The sequence below is a fragment of the Pezoporus flaviventris genome, unplaced genomic scaffold (assembly GCF_033815535.1).
Source record: "Pezoporus flaviventris isolate CSIRO_AGI_PZ_B2104156 unplaced genomic scaffold, CSIRO_AGI_Pfla_v1 ptg000015l, whole genome shotgun sequence".
Lineage (NCBI taxonomy): Eukaryota > Metazoa > Chordata > Aves > Psittaciformes > Psittacidae > Pezoporus > Pezoporus flaviventris.
The window spans coordinates 7,371,083-7,398,069 of NW_026892563.1; the positions used below are offsets into that span (position 1 = coordinate 7,371,083).

General features: G+C 40.0%; 1 protein-coding gene across 20 annotated transcripts in view; it reads right to left on the reverse strand.

The window, feature by feature from the left end:
* Positions 1-26,987, reverse strand: part of DMD (dystrophin) — a 1,205,254-nt gene that overhangs the window by 121,859 nt on the left and 1,056,408 nt on the right. For all 20 annotated transcript variants that reach the window (XM_061453343.1, XM_061453346.1, XM_061453349.1 and 17 more), the window contains one exon: positions 2,135-2,213. In XM_061453343.1, the coding sequence (XP_061309327.1) occupies positions 2,135-2,213 (79 nt within the window). The remainder of the gene's footprint in view (positions 1-2,134; positions 2,214-26,987) is intronic.

Here is a 26,987-nt window from a genome sequence, read left to right on the forward strand (position 1 = left end):
CTGTTTGCCATCCACTGGAAGATCACTTACACAAGCCATTAAAATCACCTTTATTTGACCTGCCCAGTTCTGTTTGGCAACCCTTATGGTTGATTTGTTCATCCCCAAAAGTATAGATATAGAAAGAAGACTAGTGCTCAATGAGAAAGACTCTGTCACTCTCTCCTGCAGTGCTACCTCTCCAACAGGTATGCTTTCATCAGTGGAGAGATGCAGCAGAGACAGTCATGAAAAGTACGTAAAAGAGTGATATTTTCCTCAGGCATATTAATAGTACACGCTTTTGGAATTTGATGCGTATGTAAGATGGAACTAACAGATGCACTAGCAACTTTCAGTGACTGCATACTTATACTTGGGAAGGATTCTGTGGACATTTTCAAATAACCAACATTTGCATGCACATTTAAGAATGTATTTACACATGTATGAAAGAGAGAAAGAACAAAACCCCACACATGCCCATTTTTTTCTCAGTTATTTGGCTATTTCTAAAGTACATTTTCACCTGGCTCCTTTTCTTAAAGCAGTCCTCAAGTAGCAAGAAGTATCTAGAATGACACTTTGCTGGCTCTTGTTAACACACAGAAGAATAACATGTTGTCTCAAGGGTCTCACTAACAGCGAGCAGGCTAAAAGATGCGACTATTGTAACACTGAACAACTTTTAGACTGATCTCATTTATCAGCAGTAAGGCAGAATGGGTCTAGGGCATAACTGTCCCACATTTCCTAGCTGCATTCAGCACCAGCACAGAGAACAGTGATGTGTTGTTCTATGTGATAATGTGATAGGTCACTCCAGTCTCTTCCAGACTGCAATACAGGATTGCTTAACGTACCCTTCACATTTATTTTTTCACCGGAAATACACTGTGTGTCATAAGAAAAACAGGCACCTGCTTAGATATTGCATTCATACCAAATACTCATAACAACTCTCGCATGTTCAATCTTGAGAAGTCTGATTTGTAGTTATATATCTTGAGCTGAAAAATTATTCCCAGTGATCAAGAGTTAAAAGATATTTTGAAAAAGTAGTAGAAATTACAAAAATAGGGCTTATTTCTTCACAGGATTATATTTTGATAAAAAAAATGATGCACAGTTGAATACTTGTGAGTCTGCATTATGCTTATATGGCACAACATCAACTCTGGTTTTGAATTTATAGTTCACCCCACTGTGAATTTTCAGTTTTCCATTGAGATTTTCCGTAAAAAAATGGTGAACCATTTAAAATTTCAGTGCAGTATCAGCTGAAGAAAAGTCTGTCCTCTACCCCACTGTGAACGTAGCTGTGCAATAATAGCAACATCTATTTCTGATGTCTGGTTAGCTTGTCCCTTTGCATGTAGGAGACTGTTATCTTGTGACTGTGTTCTCTTCTGCTGATATAATCTCTTAAATAAAGCTTTAGTGTTTACTTTCCTTAATTGAAGTACAATAGGAAAGGAATGGGTTCTAAGAAGCTTCACTTTAGTCACTGCCTTGGAGCTCTGACAATGTTTCAAATTGTCTTTCAGTGTACTTCAAAACATCCTTGATACAAGAGTGCATGTGGAAGTGGAGTGGGAATATCAATGGAAATTATATCTTCTGCAGAGCTGTAAAAAGTTTATTAAATTGCCATCCTTTTTCCAACCTTCCCATGGTGGTTTTGATCCTCTCACTGCTCTAAGTGATCAAATTCTGCAGAATTTTTTTCTTGCAGGTCTTATTTTGCTGCTTTTTGGAGCTGAATATTTATTTGAACATATAACCCACATTTATTTATTCATTAACAAAAAAAAATAAATCCTTTGTGGGTTACAATCATCAGAAACTCTTACAATATTTAATATAATTTTAATTCACTAGTCCTAAAAGGGAACATTTAAACAATGAAGACCAGCCTTGTACTGACAGATGTATGGAAAAACAGACTTGATACTGGCAGATATTTTCTTTTTACCCTGGACTATACAAACTTATTTAACAGTCTTCTGCTCCCAGCAATGAAAAAAAACCCCTATAAAAACATTATAATACAGTCTAAAATAGTAACTCATAGCAACAATAACCAGCATGTGGCTGCAAAAATATCAATTAATTGCATATGCAAGCTGAGCAAGAAAAATGGGGTATTACTTACTGGTAAGAAAATGCTGGGAAGTAGGGCCAAAATCCCTGTGAGCTTCGTGCAGTTGCCTGATGCGCTCATCAATGGCCACCTGTTGAGAGGAGGAAAATAAAAAAGACTCTTTTCTAAACAAGTAACAAGAAGTAATTCTAGTCAGATGCTTTTCCCATTAGAGAACATTCTGTTAAAAATTAAGCAGGCTTCTGCAACAATCATTACCCCTCAGGGCTTAACTGAGATTTAATGTTTTATCCAAAGGAAAGGAGGTAAAAAAAAGTTGGGATTGGTTTTTGGTGTTCTCCCCCCAAATTTTAAATGGTGCAAGAACAAGTTGAAAATGGAAAGGCTGACAAATAAAAGCGGAGCAAACTGGCCTGGCTTCAAGAAAATATGACTGTTGCTTGCCAGTACTGAAAACAGAGACATTCCTCTACATTAATACTTTTACAGCACTACCTCAAAACTACTTTTTGAGAGTACAGTATTATAAATCAGCATGTGAAAAGTAATCTCTTTAATGTGTACATGATAAACATATTTTAGCTGAGTGCAGAAATGAGGGTAACCAAAGAGCATCTGGTACAAACATTTCTCTATTCTTTTAATCAGTCAAATCCTAGCCCCTCGACCCTTTTCTTTGAAGAGTATTTAAAGAACATGTTGTTCCTAATGTTTTGTTGGTCTGGTGTACTGCATGAAAACATAGATGCTAGTTGTAAGGTTGGTTTTATCTTTACCCTTGAAAATCCCAGTAAAGTACCAAGCAAGCAGTCAAGAGGGTGTGATTGCCATAAGGTTCAATAGCATACAAATTACATCTACTAGCAGCTTTATAGCCTATATGCTAAAAGGATGCCATAATCAAGATAGACCCAAGAACAAGATCACATAAAGCAAGGCAAAATATTTGAAAGTAATGATAGAATATTTTAGAAATATTTTAAGTAAAATAACGGATAAGAAGCATTCACTCAATGTAAACAATGTCTGTAAGGAAACGTGTTGTGTCAACACTGCCAAAGAAGAATGTAAAAGTGATCTGGTTTTATCATCCCAATTGTGAGGTATATAACAAGGAAATAAATAGGTAAAGCAAAAAAAAAAAAAAATTAAGTAAAAAGCAATCCACATTTTGAAAAGATTTTTTTGGTTGGTGGTAGGAAGAAGCAATTGTGTAATAACGGGGCATGGCTCTGTTAGAAGGGAAACATAATGACAGAATTGACTAGCTCTTTGATATGGCTGTCTTTCTTTGCCAAATATTGTTTAGCCCTCAAAATCTTGTTTCACTAAACAGAACAGAAATTTAACATTAGGACATGATTTTTCTGCTTACAGTTTCAAAATTGACAGTATGACCAAAAGGCCTCCTCTCTCTTTCCTCAAGCCATTTTTTCAGGTGCTTTTCCTGCAGCTTCCTCCATTTCTGTGATTCTCTTCTGGCTTTCTATACACAGGCACAATCAATGTGATTTTTTTTTTTTGTTAGTCCTCATTGACCAGCATTTCACCATATAGCCTCTGTTCTTACTTCTACCGTTTTCTTGAACCCAGAATTGCTCACAGGGTAACATTTTTACTGGTAGGTTTAAGGCTTGATCCCAAAACCTGTGCTTTTTCTGTTTAATTTTGCTGATTGCTTAGCTAGATAAAGCTAAGCCTAGGATGAGGCTGAACTGTGGTTAACTTTTGAAACCTTGGGCAGAAGAAACCTAAGTAAAGGACAGTTTAAGCCCAGAGTGAGTTGCATCAACAGATGTTCTCTTAAGCAGCTCTTCAGACAAGGGACTGCCTTTGGGCCCGAGTTCACACCTAATTCATAGCATAGACATAAGCTAGTGAAGTCTAAGTGCATAGAAAACAATGATAAAGCTGTTTCTGGTCATCAATATCATTAGCTCCAGTACGGAAGCAAAGATTAATGTTATACTGCTTTTTTTTTGAGACCATCTTAAAAACCTGAACGTGCACAAGTCCATGGGACCTGATGAAATCCATCCATGGGTCCTGAAGGAGCTGGCGAATGAAGTTGCTAAGCCACTGTCCATCGTATTTGAAAAATCATGGCAGACAGGTGAAGTTCCCAATGATGGGAAAAAGGGAAATATAACCCCCATTTTCAAGAAGGAGAAAATGGATGACCCGGGGAATTACAGACCAGTCAGTCTCACCTCTGTGCCTGGCAAAATCTTGGAGCATGATTTCTAGGAGAATCTGCTAAGGCACATTAAAAATAACAAGGTGCTTGGCGACAGCCAGCATGGCTTCACTAAGGGGAAATCCTGCCTGACCAATTTGCTGGCCTTCTATGATGGGGCTACGGAACTGATGGACAGGGGTAAAGCAGTTGATGTCATCTACCTGGACTTGTGTAAAGCGTTCGACACTGTCCCACACAACATCCTTGTCTCTGAATTGGAGAGACATCAATTTGATGGATGGACCACTCAGTGGATAAAGAGCTGGCTGGATGGCCACATGCAAAGAGTTGTGGTCAATGGCTCAATGTCCAGCTGGAGACCAGTAACGAGTTGTGTCCCTCAGGTATTGATGTTGGGACCGGTCTTGTTTAACATGTTCGTCACTGACGTGGACAGTGGGACTGAGTGCGCCCTCAGCAGGTTTGTGATGACACCAAGCTGTATGGTTTGGTTGGTATGCTGGAGGGAAGGAATGCCATCCAGAGGGACCTCTACATGCTTCTGATGTGGGCTGATGCCAACCTCATGAAGTTGAGCCATACTAAGTGCAAGGTCCTACACCTGGGTCGGAGCAATCCCAGGCACAGCTACAGGTTGGGCAGAGAAGAGATTCAGAGCAGCCCTGCAGAGAAAGACTTGGGGGTGCTGGTCGATGAGAAAATGAACTTGAGCCGGCTTCAGTGTGCACTTGCAGCCGAGAAAGCCAATCATATCCTGGGCTGCATCAAAAGGAGCGTGACCAGCAGGTCAAAGGAGGTGATCCTGCCCCTCTACTCTGCTCTTGTGAGACCTCACCTGGAGTACTGCGTGCAGTTCTGGTGTCCTCAACATAAAAAGGACATGGAACTGTTGGAACAAGTCCAGAGAAGGGCCACGAGGATGATCAGGGGACTGGAGCACCTCCTGTATGAAGACAGGCTGAGAAAGTTGAGGCTGTTCAGCCTGGAGAAGAGAAGGCTATGTAGAGACCTCATAGCAGCCTTCCAGTACCTGAAGGGGGGCTATAGGGATGCTGAGGAGGGACTCTTCATTAGGGACTGTAGTGACAGGACAAGGGGTAACAGGTTAAAACTTGAACAGGGGAAGTTTAGACTGGATATAAGGAAGAAATTCTTTACTGTGAGGGTGGTGAGGCACTGGAATGGGCTGCCCAGGGAGGTTGTGAATGCTCCATCCCTGGCAGTGTTCAAGGGCAGGTTTGATGAAGCCTCGAGTGATATGGTTTAGTGTGAGGTGTCCCTGCCCATGGCAGGGGAGTTGGAATTAGATGATCTTAAGGTCTTTTCCAGTCCTAACTATTCTACGATTCTATGATTCTAATTGAGAAATGGCCTTTCAATGAAGACTAGGAAGATAATCTTAAACATAAATCAAACACATACAACTAAAAAACAATACTGGAAAAAAAATCAATGGAATTGTACATGCTTTTTGGAATCCTCTTGAAATAAACCCCATAACACACCTATTTTGTCATTAGGACATTACTGGTTACCATGGAATCATAAGGCTCCTTCTCTAGTAGTTAGTTTTTCAATAAACCAACTAGGATGGAAAAGTGCTGCCTGGCACTTGTAGAACCTCCAAAGAGAATAAGAGCTCTACAAATAAAGAGGAAAACAGTGTTTCAGATAGGAAAATGACAGCAGCCAGCTTGTGACAAGAGCAGAGTATAGGAACCTCTTGGTATGCCTGAATACTGCCAGCTCACAGCCTGCACAACTTCTTTAAGTATGCTAAAACTGAAAATTTTGATCCCTGTAAAATATCCAGGGGCACAAAATTACCAAACTGCAATTTTTAGCCATATATACACATCCAGCAAAAAAAAAATAAATCACCTTATACACTTCAGGGCACTGAACAGTCTTGGATGTGGGTTGTGAAATACCTGTCTAGAGGTAGATTTGTCAGTCAGAGATGAATGAAACATTAGGAAATCTTGAGTATACTCCAGGAAATATCACCTGAGAACACAAAAAGTTATTCCATTTTGCTGCCAGAAAATGCCACTTATTGATGTATTCATAGAATCATCAAATGGTTAGGACTGGAAAAGACCTTAGTTGCCAAAAGATGAAATCACTGTTAATGGCAGAGCAGGAAAAACTATCACAGTCAGTCTCTATCGATTTTACCAGGACTAAGATGTTGTCCTAGTTTGAGCTGGGATAGTTGTTTTTATTCCTAGTAGCTGGTGCAGTGCTCTGTTTTGGCTTTAGTCTGAGATTAATGCTGATAACACAGTGATGTTTTAGTTGTTGCTAAGTAATGCTTACCCTGATGAAAGACTTTTCAGTCTCTCATGCTCTGCCAGTGAAGAGGGGCACAGGAAGCTGGGCTGAAGCAGACAGGACACCTGACTCAAACTAGCCAGAGGGGTATTCCATACCACAGGACATCATGCTCAGTATAAACCAGCTAGGCTGGGGTGAGTTTTGATCAGCAGGTGGTGAGCAATTGTACTGTGCATCACTGTTGTCTATTATTTTTTCTTTTCTCTTTTAATTTTGTATCTCCCTCCTTGTTATTTCCCTTATTAGTATTATCTTGTACTTTAGTTATTAAACTGTTCTTATCTTAAGCCATGGGTTTCACATTCTTTCAATTTGTCTCTCCATCCTACCCAGATGTACAGTATATAATATACAAAATAGGACTATCAATTGCATTTGGGTATCTTTTACTTTAAACTATCTACAGGATTTCTCCACAAGTAATGTTACTAAGAAAAATAAACCACATCAATAGGTGGATTTATGAAAAGTCAGCTATTATTTTATCTGAATCAAGAAAATTAAGATTTGGTTTTAATGTCCAAGATATTTTTATATCTGATTTTGACTTAAAAACAAACATGAGGGTTTTCTGTAATTGAGATACTTGAACTGTTGCTTTTCTTCACTGAGGGTACATGCTTGAAGAGACATGTATTTCCATTATTTAAGCCACTGGTTTATGTAACATTTATCTTCTTTCAATCATAACAAAAGAAAGAGCCATAGTAATGCAGTAAACATTATACTTGAAGCCGAATACAGAAATAGTAAAAATCCTATACCAATTTTAAGTGATATTGACATGGAACATAAACAGCTTCTGCTAAACAAATGAACAACAACAACAAAAAAGTTAAAGTTCCTCTCCTTTACAGAAAAACTGATGAAACAAGTTCTGTTTCCCATAATTTGGATGCACCCATGTGAACTGAATATATAATCAGGTTCAGATAAACAAATTACAGCACTAACAAAAGCAAAGCTATGTCATGTAGTTGTTTGGAATAGTTTGTAAGTACTTTATATAATGTAGGGGATGGATTTGGCTTGGGTCTACTACTAAATATTTTTTTTTTTAATTTTATTCTTCTGTGGTTTAACTGAGAACATTTTTATTACATCTAAAGCATTCTTTTGTGTTTATGTCCACATGGAAGAACAGGCCTAGATCAAGAAGGAAAATTAAGGTGTTTTTATTCAATTCTCAATTTTTTCCATGTTCTCAAAGAGTACCTAACACCAACTATTAAGGTGTGCTGGAGTTACTGAGCTGTTCAGAAGAATGTGAAGCAGGAAGGAGCTGTACCCCATCATGTTAAAGTTGGGCCTGCAAATGGTGAGCGGCCTCAGCAAAGAGCTAAAAACTTAAGGTTTCTCAATCCACAAATCTTGGATTCTTCCATGTACAAATTCCATACAGGGAATTCTCTACAGCCTCGATCTAGCACGGTGTCTTAATCCTGCCTCAGTCTTCCCCATAGCTCTGATGTTCAATTGAACAAGTTCAGTAAAAGACACTACCTCTGGGGCGCTTATCTCCAGGCAGATGATTTCTGACCACTGGGTTAAAATGTACTCCACAAAATGAGTAGCTCCAACACTGTATGAGTGATTGGTCGAATGCCTATTTGTGCTCAGCACACTCAACACAATTCACATTCAATGAACTCTGCAAGGAATTTATTCAAAAAACTCTTTTGTGAATCTTAAATGGTCATAAATAGCCAGTGAACATATGTCATGAGAAAACATCGGGTAAATGGGAAAGTTACAGGTGAATGCCTCCACCTTTGTTAGAACTAAGGCAATTCAGAAAGAGACTTCCATAGGTTCTAAATTCTAATTCACAAATCACACCTGAATTACAAGTCAATTCACTTCTTTATCACAGTTCTCTGTTTGGTCACCCAGATTCCAGTATCTGAAGGGGAACTACAAGGATGCTGAAGAGGGACTCTTCATCAGGGACTGTAGTGGTAGGACAAGGGCTAATGCATTTAAACTTAAACAGGGGAAGTTTATAGAGTAGATATAAGGAAGAAGTTCTTTACTGTGAGGGTGGTGAGGCACTGGAACAGGTTGCCCAAAGAAGTGGTAAATACTTCATCCCTGGCAGTGTTCAAGGACAGGTTGGATGGAGTCTTTGGGCAACATGGCCTAGTGTGCACTGTCCCTGCCCATGGAAGTGGGGTTGGAGCTAGATGATCTTAAGGTCCTTTCCAACTCTAACTACTCTATGATCCTATGAAGAACAAAGTGTTCTAAAATGTTTAGGTATCAGATGCTATGCATCTCCCTTCCTGATATACCCAAATAACGTCTCTTGAAGTGCTTATTAAAGACATCTAGTGTTCTAACTGTGTTTGGCTTTCCTGGTCAATGTTAGTGGTAAATGTGCAGATGCACACTCTTGAGCAAAAAGCACAAACAGCTACAGTTCTTCCTAAATGACCCCATAACAAAAACACTTTTGATGTTCTGTAGTTTAGTTTAACTGCTACCATACTAGTGAAGCAGCTAGAAAAATGCATTATACACTCATGTGTCCCTGCTTGCAAGCATTACTATATTTCAAAGACTATTTCTTGTAAAAAGATTTAATAATTTCCTCCTTTGCTAATTTTAAACTGCAATCACTTTTTTAATGTTTAAATTTTTCTCAGAATATTTGATAAGCAAGGAAATAAAGAAGCTTATTATAAAAACAGAGATTAAATTAACACCCCTTAGCCTCTTGTACTGTGATCACATTGTCATAATTGAAAGGAACTGTCAATTTTCTTCTAAAAGGCTAGGAAGAGATGCAAGTGCTTCAGAAGAAACATTGCGCAGAATAATGAATTAAAACCCATTCTGTTGAATGTAGTTATTTGTGTTCATTTAAAAAAACACAACAAATAGAAAAGCCCAGACAAAAACCCCACCCCACACAAAAGCCAGCTCTACATGTGACACCAGTGATGTTATCTGAAAAGTCAAGGTAGTTGAAAACATGAAGCTAGCAAATAAGTCTATACAAGTATATGACATATCTTTGCATGCTACTTTTCTTGGAGCCCACCCTGGATTATTTTTAGGTGTATCCCCTTAGAAATATCTTAATTTGCTAAACTAAGTAAGGCAATAAGCGGTGGGGGGTTTTTTGGGGGGTTTCTTTTTTTTTTTTCTTTCTATGTTTGCTCTGCACACTTCATTAGATCTCTCCAGTTTCCAAGTTGACTTTTTACTCTATTTAGGAGAAAAAGGTATCTTTTTGTCTTTGACGCTCATGGAAATGAAAACCAGCTTCTACTACCCATATTTATAAGCCAGATCATGCTGCCATTGAAAAGATTTAATAGTGTTATGTGCTATTTTGATAGGGCTTTATTAATATTATAATAGAAAAAATATTTTAATTCTCCTTCTTCCCAATTCATTATTGCTAGGTCTACTGACATACTAGCCAAGTGCTAGCATCCCAACATAATGTGAAGAGAGAATTCTTTTTTTTGTGGTTTGCTTTTTTCATATTGCCTTAAAAGAATAGGAAATTTTTCCTCACAAGATTTCTCTGAATATTTTCACATTCTGAATAAAATATACCAAATATAGCAAATACTAGAACATCTTTCAATCCACCAATAACACAGCTTAAAATAGCTAAGGAGGAATGGGTTTCATTAAGTTCTATTTTGTCAAATTACCTCACTTTCTATTTTAAGATCATTAACAGAGGAGGAAGGAGGCCAGGTAGATATCACCTATTCCACTCAGGGAAATGAGGCATTTAAATTTGAGCTTCTTCAAATTCATTTGAAACACAGCAACAGCAGCAACTTTTCTGAGGTCAAAATAATATCCTTTCTGTAAGGACATCTAAGGGCATATGCAGTATAATATATGGACACTCCATCATCATCATGGCTTGACTTTGCGAACAAAGATTTGGGAAGGGCTTTACCCATGCTTACTACAAGTGTGCTGATGACTAAAAAGGCCAACGTGGGATAGACAAATCCAGTTGCAAAAAGCACAGTAAAAGGTCTCCTTGGGTGGTATAGGTGGGGAACGATTCTTTCTACATTGTCTTTTCTCCTTGAGACTAATTCTGCATGAGTTATCAAAGGAGACAACGGTGTTATGGAGCAACCAATGCCCTGAACTGCCTGCATGCAGGGTTGGGTCTGCGACTTCCAGGGTATCTTATCACCTGCCATTTTGTCCCTTGCCTGTCGCTACAGGGCTTTGCAAGTGTAGATAAACCCTTTGGGCCTGCGCAGTGGATTTTTTAGGTGAGGCACAGGGTGCGCAGAACTGGCCCCACCCTTTACACCTGAGGTTTATCTGCCAGGGCCTAGGGAGCTTGGATGGTGACAGCATCAGGTCGTAGGTTTGGTTAGAGTATCCTTCTCTTAGATGGATAGCCTTACAGAGCTAAACGAGCTCCATCTGCCCAGGTTTGAAGTTAGAGTTTTCCTTCTCCTAGGATGTTTGCCTGAAGGCTAGTGAGCCCATCCTGCCCATGGACACACTTTGTCTGACCCTTCAGTCGAGACCTGTCCGGCATGGGACACCCTACCAGTGGCATATGCCACCACCAGCATAGCTCCCAACCTCACAAGAGCACACAAGTTGTTTCCCCATGACAAGAGGGTGTCCATGAAAGAGAGATAGACACTAATTATGTAATTACGCACCCCCAAATGCTGACAAGTTATATGAAGGTGTGAGAGTAGCGAATTTTAATACTTGTTAACATGAGGCAGTATAAATGAAATCACTAGTTAAAAAAATACAAAATATAAAAAGTTAAGACAATTGTTGAATGGTTGAACACACCTGGATTTTGAGGAAAACCAGTAAGAAAAGAAGGAAAATAGTAGGAGACTCTCATCTAAACAGCTATATTCAGTGCAGCAGCAAAATGGCACCCAATCTCCTTTTCCAAAATTTGCTTCAGTAAAGGCTGTTCTCATGAAAAGAGCAATTTTCTGTATTAATAAGCATGCATAGATACAATATTAAAATAACACTCCTTTAATTCCCCCACCATATTCATAGCATTTCCACAGCCTCCTGACCTTGACTCCAATCACATCCAATTTGACTGCATATCAAAGGAAACTGGCTGCTACAAGACCCTCTTTAATCTTACCCAGCAAATCTCCTCCCAAGAGCTGAAAAACTTCTTTCTTTTCTCTCACTGACTCAGAGCAGCCAAAGCAGTACAAGACTCTTCTTTACAAATCAATAAACAAGATCTGATCTACTGTTTTTCTAATAACTACCAAATTCAGCCACTCACTATTCCTTTTATATTAGGAGATAAGGATGGATTTAACTAAGCCCACTTTGTGCTGTTAATGAGGAGCAGCTGGGGAAAAGGCTGTTGATGGTCATTGTTCTCAGCTGCTGAACAGCTGACAACAGTCTTGAAATTTACTGAGTTCAAAGCATAGCAAAAGGCAACTATAGTTTCCTGGTGAAAAGTTTGGTAATCTGAAATATTTTGAGAGTAAAAAAATTAACATGATGTGTGCTTATTTCCTATGCTGAAAAATAAAAACAAACAAACAAAAACTGTTATTCCTATGCATTTACAGCTCTTATAAAGACTAAATTCAAGATTACTGGGTCATGGTAAGATTGTATACTTCAGCAGACTGAAATCTGAGTGACTTCATGTAATTCTCCTTTCAGTAAAAATGAAAAAAAAAAAAGAAATCCTAAAATCTAGTAGGATACATGTATTGTACCTTGACTGCTTCTTTTAATCTTCAGGTAAAACATGAGAGCAAAATGTAATAAAAAATCAGGAAACATCTTAAAGCCCTGGGCATAGAGCTTTAGAAAACTGTAAATAAAAGAACAATCTCCTTGACTTGATATTGCTACTGTGAATAACCACTCCAAGTGGGCTGCAGCTTACAACCATACCTCCATACACTTGAACAGTGCCTCTATATTCCTTTCAGGTTGCTTGTCCATGCTTCCACTTTCTGTATAGTCTTTTTTTATGTTTGAGTTCGGCCAGGAGATCCTTGCAGGACCATGGTGATCCATACAGGCCTTCTGGCATTTTTGCCTGCCTTCCTGCTCTTCAGGATGGACCAATTTTGAGTTTGCAAGGAGCAATCCTTTGGTACCAACCAACTTTCTTGGACCTCTCTTTCTTCCAGCGCCTCATCCTTATTCCAAGCAGATCCCTGAACAGGCCAAAGTCTGATTTCCTGAAGTCTAAGACTGCCTTCAACCTTAATTTCCCAACAAGCCTTTCCTTCTTTGTGAGCATGAGGTCCAGCAGAGCATGTCTTCACTGGCTCCTCTATCAGTTATGCCAGAGACCTTTCACCAATGCTATCCAGGAACTTACAGCATATTGCTTTTGACTTGCTGTGTTGCCTTCCAGCAGATAACAAGGCTGGCCCTTCATAGGGACCTTGGCCTGGGCCTATGTACATGAGGCTACTTGTGGTTGTCTGTAAAAGGTCTCAACCCATTTTTCTTTCTGATTAGGTGGCCAATTGCAGACACACACCAAAATGTAACCCATACTACTCTACTCTTTAATTCACATCCATAAGTCCTCAACTGGCTCCTTTTCTAACCGCATCATTCCTACTTTAAAGTTCTTCCTTATGTATATTTTATACGGTCCCACAAAATGTACTTAGGGTTCTGACTACACAGACTGATAGATTCAGTGATTTCTGTTCTGCCTTCAGCATAAAGCTGAAAGTATGTACTATTAGTTTTGTATTGTAAGCTGGGGAAAAGAGAAACTGAAATGTATGTGCTACCCTGAACCTCTGGAAGCTTATTGGTCTTAAAATGAATCTTAACTTTGATGCAGTTTGACATTTTCAAAGTCAGTGTGAACTAGGCGCCTGCAACTAGGGACAGAATGTGTTCTGTAGTAAGTAAACCCGTCTAGTATGGAGGTCAGCATGGCACATATTCTTTCTGAGATCAAATCTTACTTCTGAGATCAAGGCACCTGCAGAATATATGCTCTGAAAGGCACATAAAATTCCTCCACTTTTTCTTTCTTTTTTTAATAACAAAGTTTCTATCCTTCAGGATTACTCATAATCCATAAGACTTTAGGTGGTAGTCTGTGATCATCTCTAGGCACCATAATCAAGAGACGTGGTTCAATTGGAGAGACCCTGAAGAAATGAGTTATGGTGACCTACAACAAAGGATTGAGTGAGCAATTGCAGTTAAAACTGAGGAACAGAAGTCTCAGAAAATCAGGAAACAGGCACAGATCATAGAATCATAGAATCGTTAGGGTTGGAAAGGACCTTAAGATCATCCAGTTCCAACCCCCCTGCTGTGGGCAGGGACACCTTACACTAAACCATATCACCCAAGGCCTCGTCCAACCTGGCCTTGAACACTGCCAGGGTTGGAGCATTCACAGCCTCCCTGGGGAACCTATTCCAGTGCCTCACCACCCTAAAAGGAAAGATCTGAAAGGCTAGTTAGTCTTCTCTTTTCCTACTATGAATATATGAATTTCTACTGTGTCAGTGGTGGAATAGATTGCATTTAATTGTGCTAAAAACACAGGACATTTGGGTTCTGAATTATAAGCTGTGATGAATGATAAAAAATTCTGCCAAATGCTTTCCATTTTATTTATGTTAAATATCATAGGCAACCTATATATGAAGATACATGTCTTTCAATCATTCTGTTAGGAAATAGAGGGAATGAGGAGAAACCTATTTTACAAATCTTAGGAAGAACTGAAAAGGAATTCTTTAAAGCACAAACCTCAGTTTTTTTATGTCTTATGCAATGTGCTTTTGTACAAATATAGGGGAAATCCTAATTCCCAAACCCAGAAACTCATATTATTGGAAGGGGAGAGAGGATGGAATGTAGTCTAATACAAATTATTTATAAAACTGAAGATACATACTATTTAATAAGTAATTTTTATATGGAAACATAAAGTGCATAATATTTCCAGAGTTGTAAAATACCATTAGTATGTTAAACTAATAAGCATCTCTCATATTTTCTGCAAATCTAAAATGATGATGGTCTCTTCTACTGAAGGCAATGGAAGCACAGGTGATTTCATAGAAGCTCAGTTTCACCATCTTCCTCCCTCTTTCTTTCCCTCTAAATCCCCTCACAAGTCTCATCAATTCTATGTACAGATAACTCCTCAATCATTTTAAATCAAGAAGGTTTTGGCAACTTAGAAAATTAGGACACACTACCTCAAAATATCAAATGTCAAATAACTCAATTATGCGCTCTTTTGTGACTGAACAAACTTGGTACTTCTTTCTCTCCCATTTCTACCTCAAGTGGATTTCAAGGGGTGCCTTCTTTCTTCAGTCACATTAGTACTAAGTAAAATCTCACTCCACAGGAAGTCTTGTGAATTTCACTGACACTATTCATGGAAAAAGGTACTGTTTTGCATGAGTGAAGGCATCTGGATTATAACAGCAAACAACACAACACACCACCTCCACTGAGCAATCTTCACAAATGATGTGCTGGGAATTACATTTTCTCTATCAAATGTTTACAGAAAAGGGACTTGCAACAGGGAAGTACAGGACATTGATCTCGAAAACCTGTTCTGAGGCCATTCACAACTCCCATTGCTTAGAGAAAAGAAGTGGTACATTTAGATTTTGAGTACACATACACTCTTGTGATGATTCTTAAAACAGTATACAGGGATCTCAGAGGTAAAGTGTTACAGGGTAACACTGACATTGCCCCTACCCTTTCCCTGCATTTTTGCCACAGAGCTTCTGTGACTGGATTATTTTGTTATCCTCAGTCTAAATATATGTTTAAACATTTTGTAAATGTAAGGACGTAAACATTAATTATGATAGTGTGGTTGCATTAGTCTTTTTAGGCTCTAACCATCTACAGTTCCTACCCTAACATGATGGTTTGATAGCTGCGTTTCTTTTAAGAATTGTCTCTTCACTTTTGGGGGACGCATGGAAAGTAACCTTAGGTGTACCATAGTTAAGTAACAACCATAAAGGTAAAAAATGACACCTTCCTGTGGCCTTTTTTATTTTGCTTCTCTGCTAAAATACTGTTATTTCCATTTATTATATTTTTTACATTTTTTAAATAAAACTGACTCCTTTCTACTTAATTTCAAAATATTTCTAAACAATTCAAAATCCATTAATCTTTTTTGTACTTTATTGGGAAATGCTTTTATTAATATTTCATAACCCATCCCTAAGGTTAAGCCCTACTGTCACTTAAGAATATTTTAATGTGTTGTTTTGGGGTTTTTAATTTTCTTTTTCATTCTTTCTTTTTTCTCCCATTAAAGGAAACAAAATCATGTTGCACCAAAAATCCCTGGCAGTGTTCAAGACCAGGTTGGACAAGGCCTTGGGTGATACGGTTTAGTGTGAGGTGTCCCTGCCCATGGCAGGGGGGGTGGAACTAGATATCTTAAGGTTCTTTCCAACCCTAACTATTCTATGATTCTATGATCTTTTCTTGTATTACTTTTATTGCCCCTTTTCCCCAGATTTGTGAATAGCCAGTGCCGTTACTAGCATTAGTTTGGGGAATAACTGCTCATGACTGCAAATAAGAGGCTCATAGCCTGGACCTGTATTTTATAAAGGTTACTACTAAAAGAAGCAGAGGCTTCATTCAGTGTTGTCTTTACTCAGAACTACTTTTACCTGATTACAATCCCGAAGTATTTTCCCACCTTCAGCTCCCTTCCACTTGTATTGCTCTCTGAGTTCTTTGGGATTATGACTCCCAAGATACAATAATATTCAAGGACTTCAATTTTTAGTCTGGTCTTTTTCACCATTTTATTTTTTTTTTTGTGTCTCTCATTTGTTAAGTATCTTCATTCTCTTTTATAATTTCAAGTCACACTTCAAAACCCATGTCACTACCCCAAATGCAATGAAAATACATTTTTTATACGTATGTAGTAAACCTATCAATTTTATCTAATAATGTTTATAAATGAGTGCTGAAAAACTACTTAGACTGAGCATGCTGCTCCATATGTAATACCATGCAAAAAGGTATAGGGGGAAACTGAGTAAGTGAGAGTTATCTGTCCTAACTCAGGAGTCCTACAATGAGATGGCTAAATCAGCTTTCCTTGATCAGAAATTAAGAGAAATATATATTTCCTGAGAAAATTCCTCTCATATTAAGACAGACATCTCAGAATAATCCTCTAAAGATATTTATAAATATGATTTTTATAAAGTTAAATTTTCCGAAGTGAGTTTTAGTGCAAAGGAGGAGGATTCTTGGGAAGACTGACAGAAGGAATACATGGAGGAAGAGGAATATAGGAAAGCACAGGAGAAGGTAAGGCAAAAATGTTCTTTACCGGGAAACATGATAGGGTAATAATGCATAATAATGGATTCTAGGTGCAGCAGCAGTTACTCCCAAACCTTCTCCAAACAGATCCACCTATTTGGTTTCCTTTTTAACTTTACAGGGTGAAACCAGTAAGATGATGTCAGTAGGAAAACTTTCATTAGTTTCATTATTTGCTTATTTCATCTGTATTCTTCCAACTGGCAATCTCAAGAGTATAATACTCTGTTTCAAGATGTTTGCTCTATCAAGTGCTAACACAATACAAAAAGTAAAGCTTCAGTTCACGTGGGCAGGCGAGCGGGATGGTGAGCACTCGTCGTATGACCAGGACCCAGTCCGGGAGCTCTGCTCTGGCTGCCCCGGTGGTGGCCAGCGTAGGCACCCAGAGAGAGTCGATGAGAGGGGAGGCTGCAGTGCAGAGCTCGGGGTGTAGAGAGTGCCTGCACTGGTCTGGTGAGGGAATGGTGCACAATGGGCAGGGCTGCACTCGGTGCTCCCTGGTGGAGGTGCCCCTGCAGCAGGTGGCTGAGCTGCGGGATGCTGTTAATAGACCGCGAGATGTCAGGGAAGCTGAGAGGAAGCAGGAATGCTTGCTCCAGGCCCAAACTGTGCAGGGGCCTCAAGCTTCCCCTCTAGCTCATGGAGGAAAGAAGGAGGCCGTTAACCTGGGAAGCTGGGAATTAGTGACAAAATAAACAAAAAAAGGAGGAAAAGGACAATCAAAAGCAAGGGGCTTCCCCCTAAATCTGTTGTCCCCATGCAGAACCGCTTTGCTGTCCTGCAAGGGGCTAATGAGGAAATGCACTTGAGCCAGAAACAGCCGGCTGATGCACTGCTAAAGAAGATCTCTACTGGTGCTGCCAGGAAAAAGCAGCGGGTCGTAGTAGTAGGGGACTCTACTTTGAAAGGGACAGAAGCACCTGTCTGCCAGCCTGACCCCGTCTCAAGGGAGGTGTGTTGCCTACCAGGGGCACGGATCAGGGATGTGGCAGAGAGGCTGCCTGCTCTAGTAAGTCCCACGGACTATTACCCACTCCTGGTGATACATGTGGGTGCTAGGGATATAGATAGTAGTAGCCTGGGGAAAATAAAGAAGGACTACAGAGCCCTGGGGGAGGTGGTTAAAGGCTCTGGAGCTAAGATAGTCTTTTCATCAATTCTCCAGGGTACAGGGGAGGACCTAAAAAAAGCTAGGATGATCAGCCAGGTTAATAAATGCTTAAAAGGGTGGTGTCATAGTCAGGGGTTTGGGTGCCTTGAACAAGAGACCCAAGTTTGTAGGCCAGGTCTAGTGGGGGCTGGTGGAGCTGGTCTGATAAAGAAGGGAAAGAGCAGTTTTGGTAGGAGGCTTGCCAGGCTGGTCAAGGAGGCTTTAAACTAGGTGTGTTGGGGGAAGGGGGCATCATTCCATTCCAATACACCCAGTCAGTTGCCAGCACCTATAATAAATGCCTGGAGCAACGTAGAGATATCCCAACAGCTCCAGCCAATGAGCCGGCTTCAGTTGGAGCTCAGATGCCTCTATACAAATGCCCGTAGCATGGGGAACAAACAAGAGGAATTAGAGATGCATGTACGTCTACGGGAGTATGATATAACAGGCATCACAGAAACATGGTGGGATGGCTCCTATGACTGGAGTGTTGGAATGGAAGGTTACAGGCTCTTTAGAAAAGACAGGCCTGGCAGGTGGGGAGGAGGAGTTGCCCTTTATGTTAGGGATAGGCTGGAGAGTATGGAACTCTGTCTGGGGAGAGGTGAGCAGTTAAGAGAGCGTTTGTGAGTTAGGGTTAAAGGGAGTATAGCTATGGGAGGCATTACTGTGGGGATCTGTTACAGACCGCCTGATCAAGGAGAACCTGCAGATGAAGCACTCTATAGATAGATAGGAAAAGCCTCATGCTCATAGGCCCTTCTCATGAGGGACTTCAACCACCCTGACATGTGTTGGAGCAACGGTACGGCCTAGTACAAGCAATCCAGGAGGTTCCTCGATTGCGTGGAAGACAATTTCCTTCTACAAGTAATAGAGGAGCCGACAAGGAGAGGTCCCATGCTTGACGTCATGCTCACCAACAGAGAAGGACTCGTTGGAAATGTGACTCTCCAGGGCAGCCTTGGATGCAGCGATCACGAGATGGTTGAATTTGAGATCCTCAGGACAGTGAGAAGAGCGTGCAGCAAGCTCACTGCCTTGTACTTCAAAAGAGCAGACTTAGGCCTCTTCAGGAACCTGCTTAGTAAGGTTCCATGGGATACAGCCCTAGAGGGCAGAGGGGCCCAAGACTCTTGGTTGATATTCAAGGATCACCTGCTACAAGCTTAGGAGTGTTGCATCCCAACTAAAAGGAAGTGCAGCAGGAGGGCCAGGAGACCTCACTGGATGGATAAGGAGCTGCTGAGGAAAATTCAATTGAAAAAAGAGGCTTATAATAAGTGGAAGCAAGGACAGGCAGCCTGGGAAGAGTACAGGGATGTTGTCTGAGAAGCTAGGGACCAGGTTAGGAAAGCTAAGGCCCAGTTAGAATTAAACTTGGCTAGGGATATTAAGGATAACAGGAAGGGATTCTACAGGTACGTAGCAAATGAAAAAACAGACTAGGGAGAACATAGGCCCCCTCAGGAAGCTCTCGGGAGAACTGGCTACACAGGATTTGGAAAAGGCTGAGGTTCTTAGTGACTTCTTTGACTCGGTCTTCACTGGCAAAGGCTCTGACCACACACCCAAGTCATGGAAGGCAGATGCAGGGACTGTGAGAATGAAGACCTTGGGCCCACTGTAGGAGAGGATATGGTTCAAGACCATCTTGAGAAACTGAACATGCACAAGTCTATGGGACCTGATGAAATCCATCCATGGGTCCTGAAGAAGCTGGCGAATGAAGTTGCTAAGCCACTGTCCATCATATTTGAAAAATCACGGCAGTCAGGTGAAGTTCCTGATGACTGGAAAAAGGGAAATATAACCCCCGTTTTCAAGAAGGAGAAAATGGATGACCCAGGGAATTACAGACCAGTCAGTCTCACCTCTGTGCCTGGCAAAATCTTGGAGCAGATTCTGCTGGAAGGCATGCTAAGGCACATAAAAAACAACAAGGTGGTTGGTGACAGCCAGCATGGCTTCACTAAGGGGAAATCCTGCCTGACCAATTTGCTGGCCTTCTATGATGGGGCTACAGAACTGATGGACAGGGGTAGAGCAGTTGATGTCATCTACCTGGACTTGTGTAAAGCTTTCGACACTGTCCCACACGACATCCTTGTCTCTGAATTGGAGAGACATCAATTTGATGGATGGACCACTCAGTGGATAAAGAACTGGCTGGATGGCCACATGCAAAGAGTTGTGGTCAATGGCTCAATGTCCAGCTGGAGACCAGTAACGAGTGGTGTCCCTCAGGTATTGATGTTGGGACTGGTCTTGTTCAACATCTTTGTCGCTGACATGGACAGTGGGATTGAGTGCGCCCTCAGCTTGGTGCGATGACACCAAGCTGTGTGGTTCAGTTGATACGCTGGAGGGAAGGAATGCCATCCAGAGGGACCTCTACATGCTTCTGATGTGGGCTGATGTCAACCTCATGAAGTTTAACCATGCCAAATGCAAGGTCCTAAACCTGGGTCGGAGCAATCCCAGGCACAGCTACAGGTTGGGCAGAGAAGAGATTCAGAGCAGCCCTGCAGAGAAAGACTTGGGGGTGTTGGTTGATGAGAAAATAAACGTGAGCTGGCAGTGTGCGCTTGCAGCCGAGAAAGCCAATCATATCCTGGGCTGCATCAAAAGGAGCGTGACCAGCAGGTCAAAGGAGGTGATCCTGCCCCTTTACTCTGCTCTTGTGAGACCTCACCTGGAGTACTGTGTGCGGTTCTGGTGTCCTCAACATGAAAAGGACATGGAACTGTTGGAACAAGTCCAGAGAAGGGCCACGAGGATGATCAGGGGACTGGAGCGCCTCCCATTTGAAGACAGGCTGAGAAAGTTGGGGCTGTTCAGCCTGGAGAAGAGAAGGATGTGTGGAGACCTCATAGCAGCCTTGCAGTATCTGAAGGGGGCCTATTGGGATGCTGGGGTGGGACTCTTCACTAAGGACTGTAGCGATTGGACAAGGGGTAATGCGTTCAAACTTGAACAGGGGAAGTTTAGATTGGATATAAGGAGGAAATTCTTTCCTGTTAGGGTGGTGAGGCACTGGAATAGGTTGCCCAGGGAGACTGTGAATGTTCCATCCCTGGCAGTGTTCAAGACCAGGTTTGACGAAGCCTTGGGTGATATGGTTTAGTGTGAGGTGTCCCTGCCCATGGCAGGGGAGTTCGAACTAGATGATCTTAAGGTCCTTTCCAACCCTAAGTATTCTATGATTCTATGATTTTATGAGATTACTGACTGCATGGATTAAAAGAACTTTTATATGTTGTTCTTGTCCATTGAACCTTTTGAAGATGGCCTCTCATTCTCAATGTGTGAATGCAGAATGTTTCAAATCTCAGCAGCTGCTCGATCTTGGGAGTATCCATAAGATCAGTGCTGTTGTATACAACTACAGCTCCTGATTTTGCACAATAGTCTCTTTTACTCCCTGAACAAAACATGAATATAGCAAACTGAAAGACAATAAAATGACTCAAGGCAAATAAAAATTCAAGTGGAAACAATTGCTGACAAAATTGATACTACACTGATTGAAGATAATGGCAAAACTCCCTATAATAGTGTAATGTGACTTGTGAGAGGAGCTGCCCTCCAGCTTATGCTTTCAAATCTGTGACTTAATTTCAAGTGATATGAAAGCCAAACCTAAGTAATATATATGTCCCATACCGCTAAATCACAATAGTACAAAAATCTAATTTCAATTGGAAGATACATTCTATTATTTCTAGAGTTTAATATATTTGAGAATAGGTGTTTATCTTAAAAAAACCAAACAAAAAAACAAACAAACAATACCACCAGCCATTTATGGAGGCTGTAGAATGATATATAGTGAAGGTTAAGAGTGGTACTCATGAAGGATCCCAGCATATGCACGCATTGAAGAAAACCATTACTTCATGTTTGTCAAAAAAAAAAAAGCACTATTATATAGGGCACTTGGTAAGTGCCATAAATTTTATTCAAGTAATTCCTAATGTTACATGCAAAATTCTTTTTTAATATTTTATAAGCCCTCTCTTTGCAAAGCTGAATATCCTATTTACCACTGTGAATCTATAACTAAAATCTTTGAAAATGGCTTTTTTCAATCCCCAGATCTATCCACTTCATAGAGTCACATTCTCCCATGAGTAGAGGGAGATTTTTTCATTCCCAATGGAACAAAGCTCCAAGCTGCAGCCCTGCAGGAAGCTGGAATTAAAGCTATGTTATTTTGTGTTTCCAGGAAAAATGGAACTGGTCTATACTGACTACTGACATTTCACAGACTTCATATTAGTCAAACTTTAAACATGTGTTTTCTGTGTATCAGTTTAAAAACAAATGCAACAAACTCTGGAGCAATAATATCTTGTAGAGTTGTTAGAATGCATCTGTCATCTGCACAGCTTCAAATATGAAAGATAACATTTAACCTCCAGATAATAAGTCACATTTTGAAAAACACTGTTGTTTTTTATTATTGAATGCCATAAAAATCTCTCTGAATTTATTTTTTTTTCCCCAGGAGTAAATAATTTATTTCTGTTTAGGCTTGCCTTATTACTCATGTGTTTCCAGGAGCAGAGACTTGGGAGATTCTAACAACAGAAGAGATCTTGGGGAATTAAGACAGTAGAAAGACAGAGATCTTGAGCAACGCTGATGGGGAGTGCAATGCAACTGTTTGTGAAACAAGGAACAATAATAGGAGAGAAGCAAAGATAAGATTTCCAAAGAGTCTAAAGTGAGCCTCAAAACCTGAATTTACAGTGTCTGTATAGTGGCACCATATAATACACTGGCAGACAATTTAATTGGCAATTACAAAACTTCCATTTATTAAGTCAGAAAGCCTTTCTGATACCTAACTTAGAAGCCATTACTATCACAGTGACAAGTTCACATGTGACCTTCAGTTAGGCAAATAAAGAAACAAATGAGCATTCTCTTGAAAAAAAAGCCATCTATTTATGAAAGACTTAATTATGAAGGGCTTGCTCAAGAAAGGATTCCACAAGACAAAAAAAGAAAAACCATTCTTACAACTCATAAAACTTAAAAGTGATATCTATGAAAGGTCCTCATTATTTCCATACATACTTTTAAAAATCAGTGAAAGGCCATCTTAAAACTAGTACAGTTTAAGAAATAAGGATGGACTTGGTTCTACTTTCAGTAAAATACACAATGAACCTGCTATTTGCTTTAATGCTATAAGATCATACTTTTCTATAAAATTTCATTAACACTTCTGAGATTGAAATTTATTCTCAGGGATTACAGAAGGTAAAAAAACCCAAATCCAGAACAACACCACCAGTATATAACAATAAAAATGGTCACTTGTCTATTAGGTAAAATAGGATTATCTAATCACAAAATCAAATGGATGTCATTAAAATTAGGTGAGTAGTCCTATTGTTCAAGGGACAAACATGCATTGTGTTTGTATGGCAAGGTTTGGTAGTGGTGGTGGGGGATGCTGTAAGGGTGGCTTCTGTGGGAAGCTGCCAAAAACTTCCCCCATGTCCAATAGAGCCAATGCCAGATGGCTCTGAGGTGGACCCACTGCTGGCCAAAGCTGAGCCCATCACTGATGGTGGTAGCACCTCTGGAATAATATAGTTAAGAAAGAGAAAAAGCTAACAGCAACTGCTGCTGCAGAGAGAATACATGAGAGCAACAGCCCTGCAGACACCCAGACAGAGAGGAAGGAGAGGGAGCAAGTGCTCCAGGCTGTTCCACTAGAGCCCATGGAGGTCTATGGTGGAGCAGATATCCACCTGAAGCTCCTGGAGGACTCCATGCTGGAGCAGGCAGATGCTCAAAGGAGGCCATGACACTGTGGGAAGCCTGCACCCGAGCATGTTTGGTGGCAGGACTTCTGGCCTTGTGGGAGACCCACACTGGAGCAGTTCATGAAGAACTGCAGCCTGTGGGAAGGACTCATGTTGGAGAAGTTCATGAAAGACTGTCTCCTGTAGGAGCAACCCCACGCTACATTAGGGGAAGCGTGTGGGGAGTCCTCTCCTGAGGAGGAAGGAGCGGCAGAGACGTGATGAACTGTGAATCACATTCCCTGTCCCCCTTTGCTGTTGGGGGGGGAGCATGTATTGTAAATCAAGAGTAAAGTTAAGCCTGGGAAGAATGGAGGGGTGGGAGGTAGTTGTTTTTTAAGATTTGGTTGTGTTTCTCTTAATCCTACTCTGATTTGATTGGTAATAAATAAAATGAATTTTTTCCCCAAGTTGAGTCTGCTTTGCCTATGACTGTAATTGCTGAGTGCTCTCTCTCCTTCTACTCACTTATCTCAACACATTAGCCTTTTGTTATACTTTTCTCTCCCCTGGACAGTTGGGGATGGGAAATTATAGAGAGGCTTTGGTGGGTACCTGTGTCCAGCCAGGGTCAACCCACCACAATACATCAGGATGGCTAGAAGTCTGGAGGCAGAAATAAGTTTATGTAAGCTTTTTCACAAATTAATATAAAATAAAAATAATCAGATCATCTGTAAAAAGCAAATGAAATCAGGTTTGTTCAATATACTGTTTGCTGCAATGAGTAAATATATTTGCATGAGATATGCAAAGGAATTTCATGCAGCACTGAGTCTTGTTTAACTTCATTTAGAAATTACTAACTAACAAGCATAAGTTTACAAATGGAAAATACAAATATTTAACTGTTTTTTTTTTTGTCTGTTCATACTCAAGTTTTTTAACTTCATGAAAATCCCAAGTAATATTGTTGTGGATGCCATTTAACTCTGCAGCCTTCCTGTCCTAGTATGTTAGCTTTTGTCTGTCCATTCTGTATCAATAATGACAGTCCTTATTTTTAATACTACATAGATGAAATTTTGTTTCTGTTATAATAAACATATGACTATATGACAGATTATTGTTGCTCCATGTATTGCTTTACTTGCTCTGTTTGTCTTTTAATATAATTTAGTTACATACAGTAGGGTTTTTAGGCCTTTTAAAATCTAACTGTAAAAAAAAAAAGTAAAACCTCACTGTAGGAAGGATTTTCCTTTTCCCTTATCTTTCTCTCAAGAGAATCCTCTCTCTCTGTCTTCTGCAGATCCTATTAGGTCTTTTCTTTTCTACCCTGATAGGTGTTTTCACAACCTTCATAGCCTTCCTCCACAGTTTCAGGAAAGACCTAAACTCTTAGCCAACCAAGCCTAAGACAAAACCCGTTATTTAGACAGTCTATTCAGTCAATAACTCCATCATACAGTATGATGCCTCTGAACAAACAAGTGCTTTGATTACATACTGCTGGAATAGCAATGCTGGCCTACAGTTGTACGTCTGTAACTGTTTTCTGGCTGCAGAAACCAGATTCCATTCTGATGATCTGTAATTGCTTTTGACTGGGTAATTTTTATGCTTCAGAGTTGCCAACAGTGTCAGACATGAGTCTCTACTCTAGCTACAAATCCCAAAGTGAACTTTCAAAACTTCAGTTTGAGAAACTAATAGAAGTGTTGCTCAACTGAACAGGGTGCAGTGAGACTGAAAAATTTGGTAGGAAACCCACATGGTCAAAATTTCCAAGCCTCTATTTTAGAAAAAAATCCACAGTAGAACTGGGGCTGCATTTAGTTTTAAAATATATGTCCTTGTAGACCATTCCATGGCATTTCCCTAAGGACATCCACTCTATCAGCGTGTTTCTAGTTCAGCTGCCCATATTACATTTTCTTATTATTTAGATTTTGGCTTGTACAAGGGAAAACAATCATGCCAATCAGGGAGAAAAAAGGGAAAAATGGAACAGCTGTGAAACCATGAATACAAATCTTGTACTGTTTATGTTCATCATATGAGAGAACAACTGACAGGATCATGTATCTGAAGGGTACAGAATTTGGTAAAGGAAAAATACAACTTTATAGGCTCGTGTGAGCAAAGTGTGCTAATTATATAATGTTTCAGATTTTTTTGAAATGTAAATTTGCAAAGTGATGCACAGAATACTTAAGAAAGAGGCGTCCTTTCTGCTGTGACTTCCACTTCCAATGTCATCAAGAAGCTCCCTCACCTGATCTTCCCATTCTGCTCTCCCTCCTCCCCATTGCCAATACCCTGTTAGATTCTGCTTGGGCTCCTGTCATTTGAATATATATCACTGTTTGAAGTTGTTCTTCAGAGTTATAAGTGTTCTTCTATTTTTTTTTTTTTTCTTGTCCTCCCTCCTGTGTTTCCTTTCTTTTTTCCTTAGTAGTCATCCCCCCATCCCTGCAAACATTCAAGGCCAGGGTGACAGGGCTCTGAGCAACCTGATCTAGTTGAAGATGTCCCTGCTCACTGGAGGGAGCTTCAAGTAAATGACCTTTAAAAGTCCCGTCCAACCCAAACCATTTTATGATTCTATGATTCTATAACATCCAGATTTAAAAAATGCACTGCCTGCACTGCCTCACAGCAAGCCAGGTTCTCCTTTATGTTCTTTAAAGTGTGGCCAAAAGTAAAGCTGAAAAAAAATTTCCAGAATCCCTGTTATGACAGCAAATTACAGGTTAGGCTTCTTAAAAAATTTACTTTTCTGCTCACTCCAATTGATTTTTCTTTGGATAATAGGATGTTTCATTTCTGACGAGGGCAAATATAAGAACTCCAACTGTGGCTCAGGTGTTTCTGTTTCATGAAATCCACATGAATCAATATTTTGACTGCAATACTTACTAACCAAACTCATACTACTCTTTTCTGTGCTGCTTAGAAAGAAAAGTCATGACAACTTGTGATTTTTTTTTTTACATATTTTTTTTTTCACACAGGCAGTTTTTGGATTTAAAATAATTTGGCAGGTTTTTTTCCCAGCCGTCTGTTTGCCTGTTGCAATAGCCTAGTACTGCAAGAACAAAATATATACCTGCT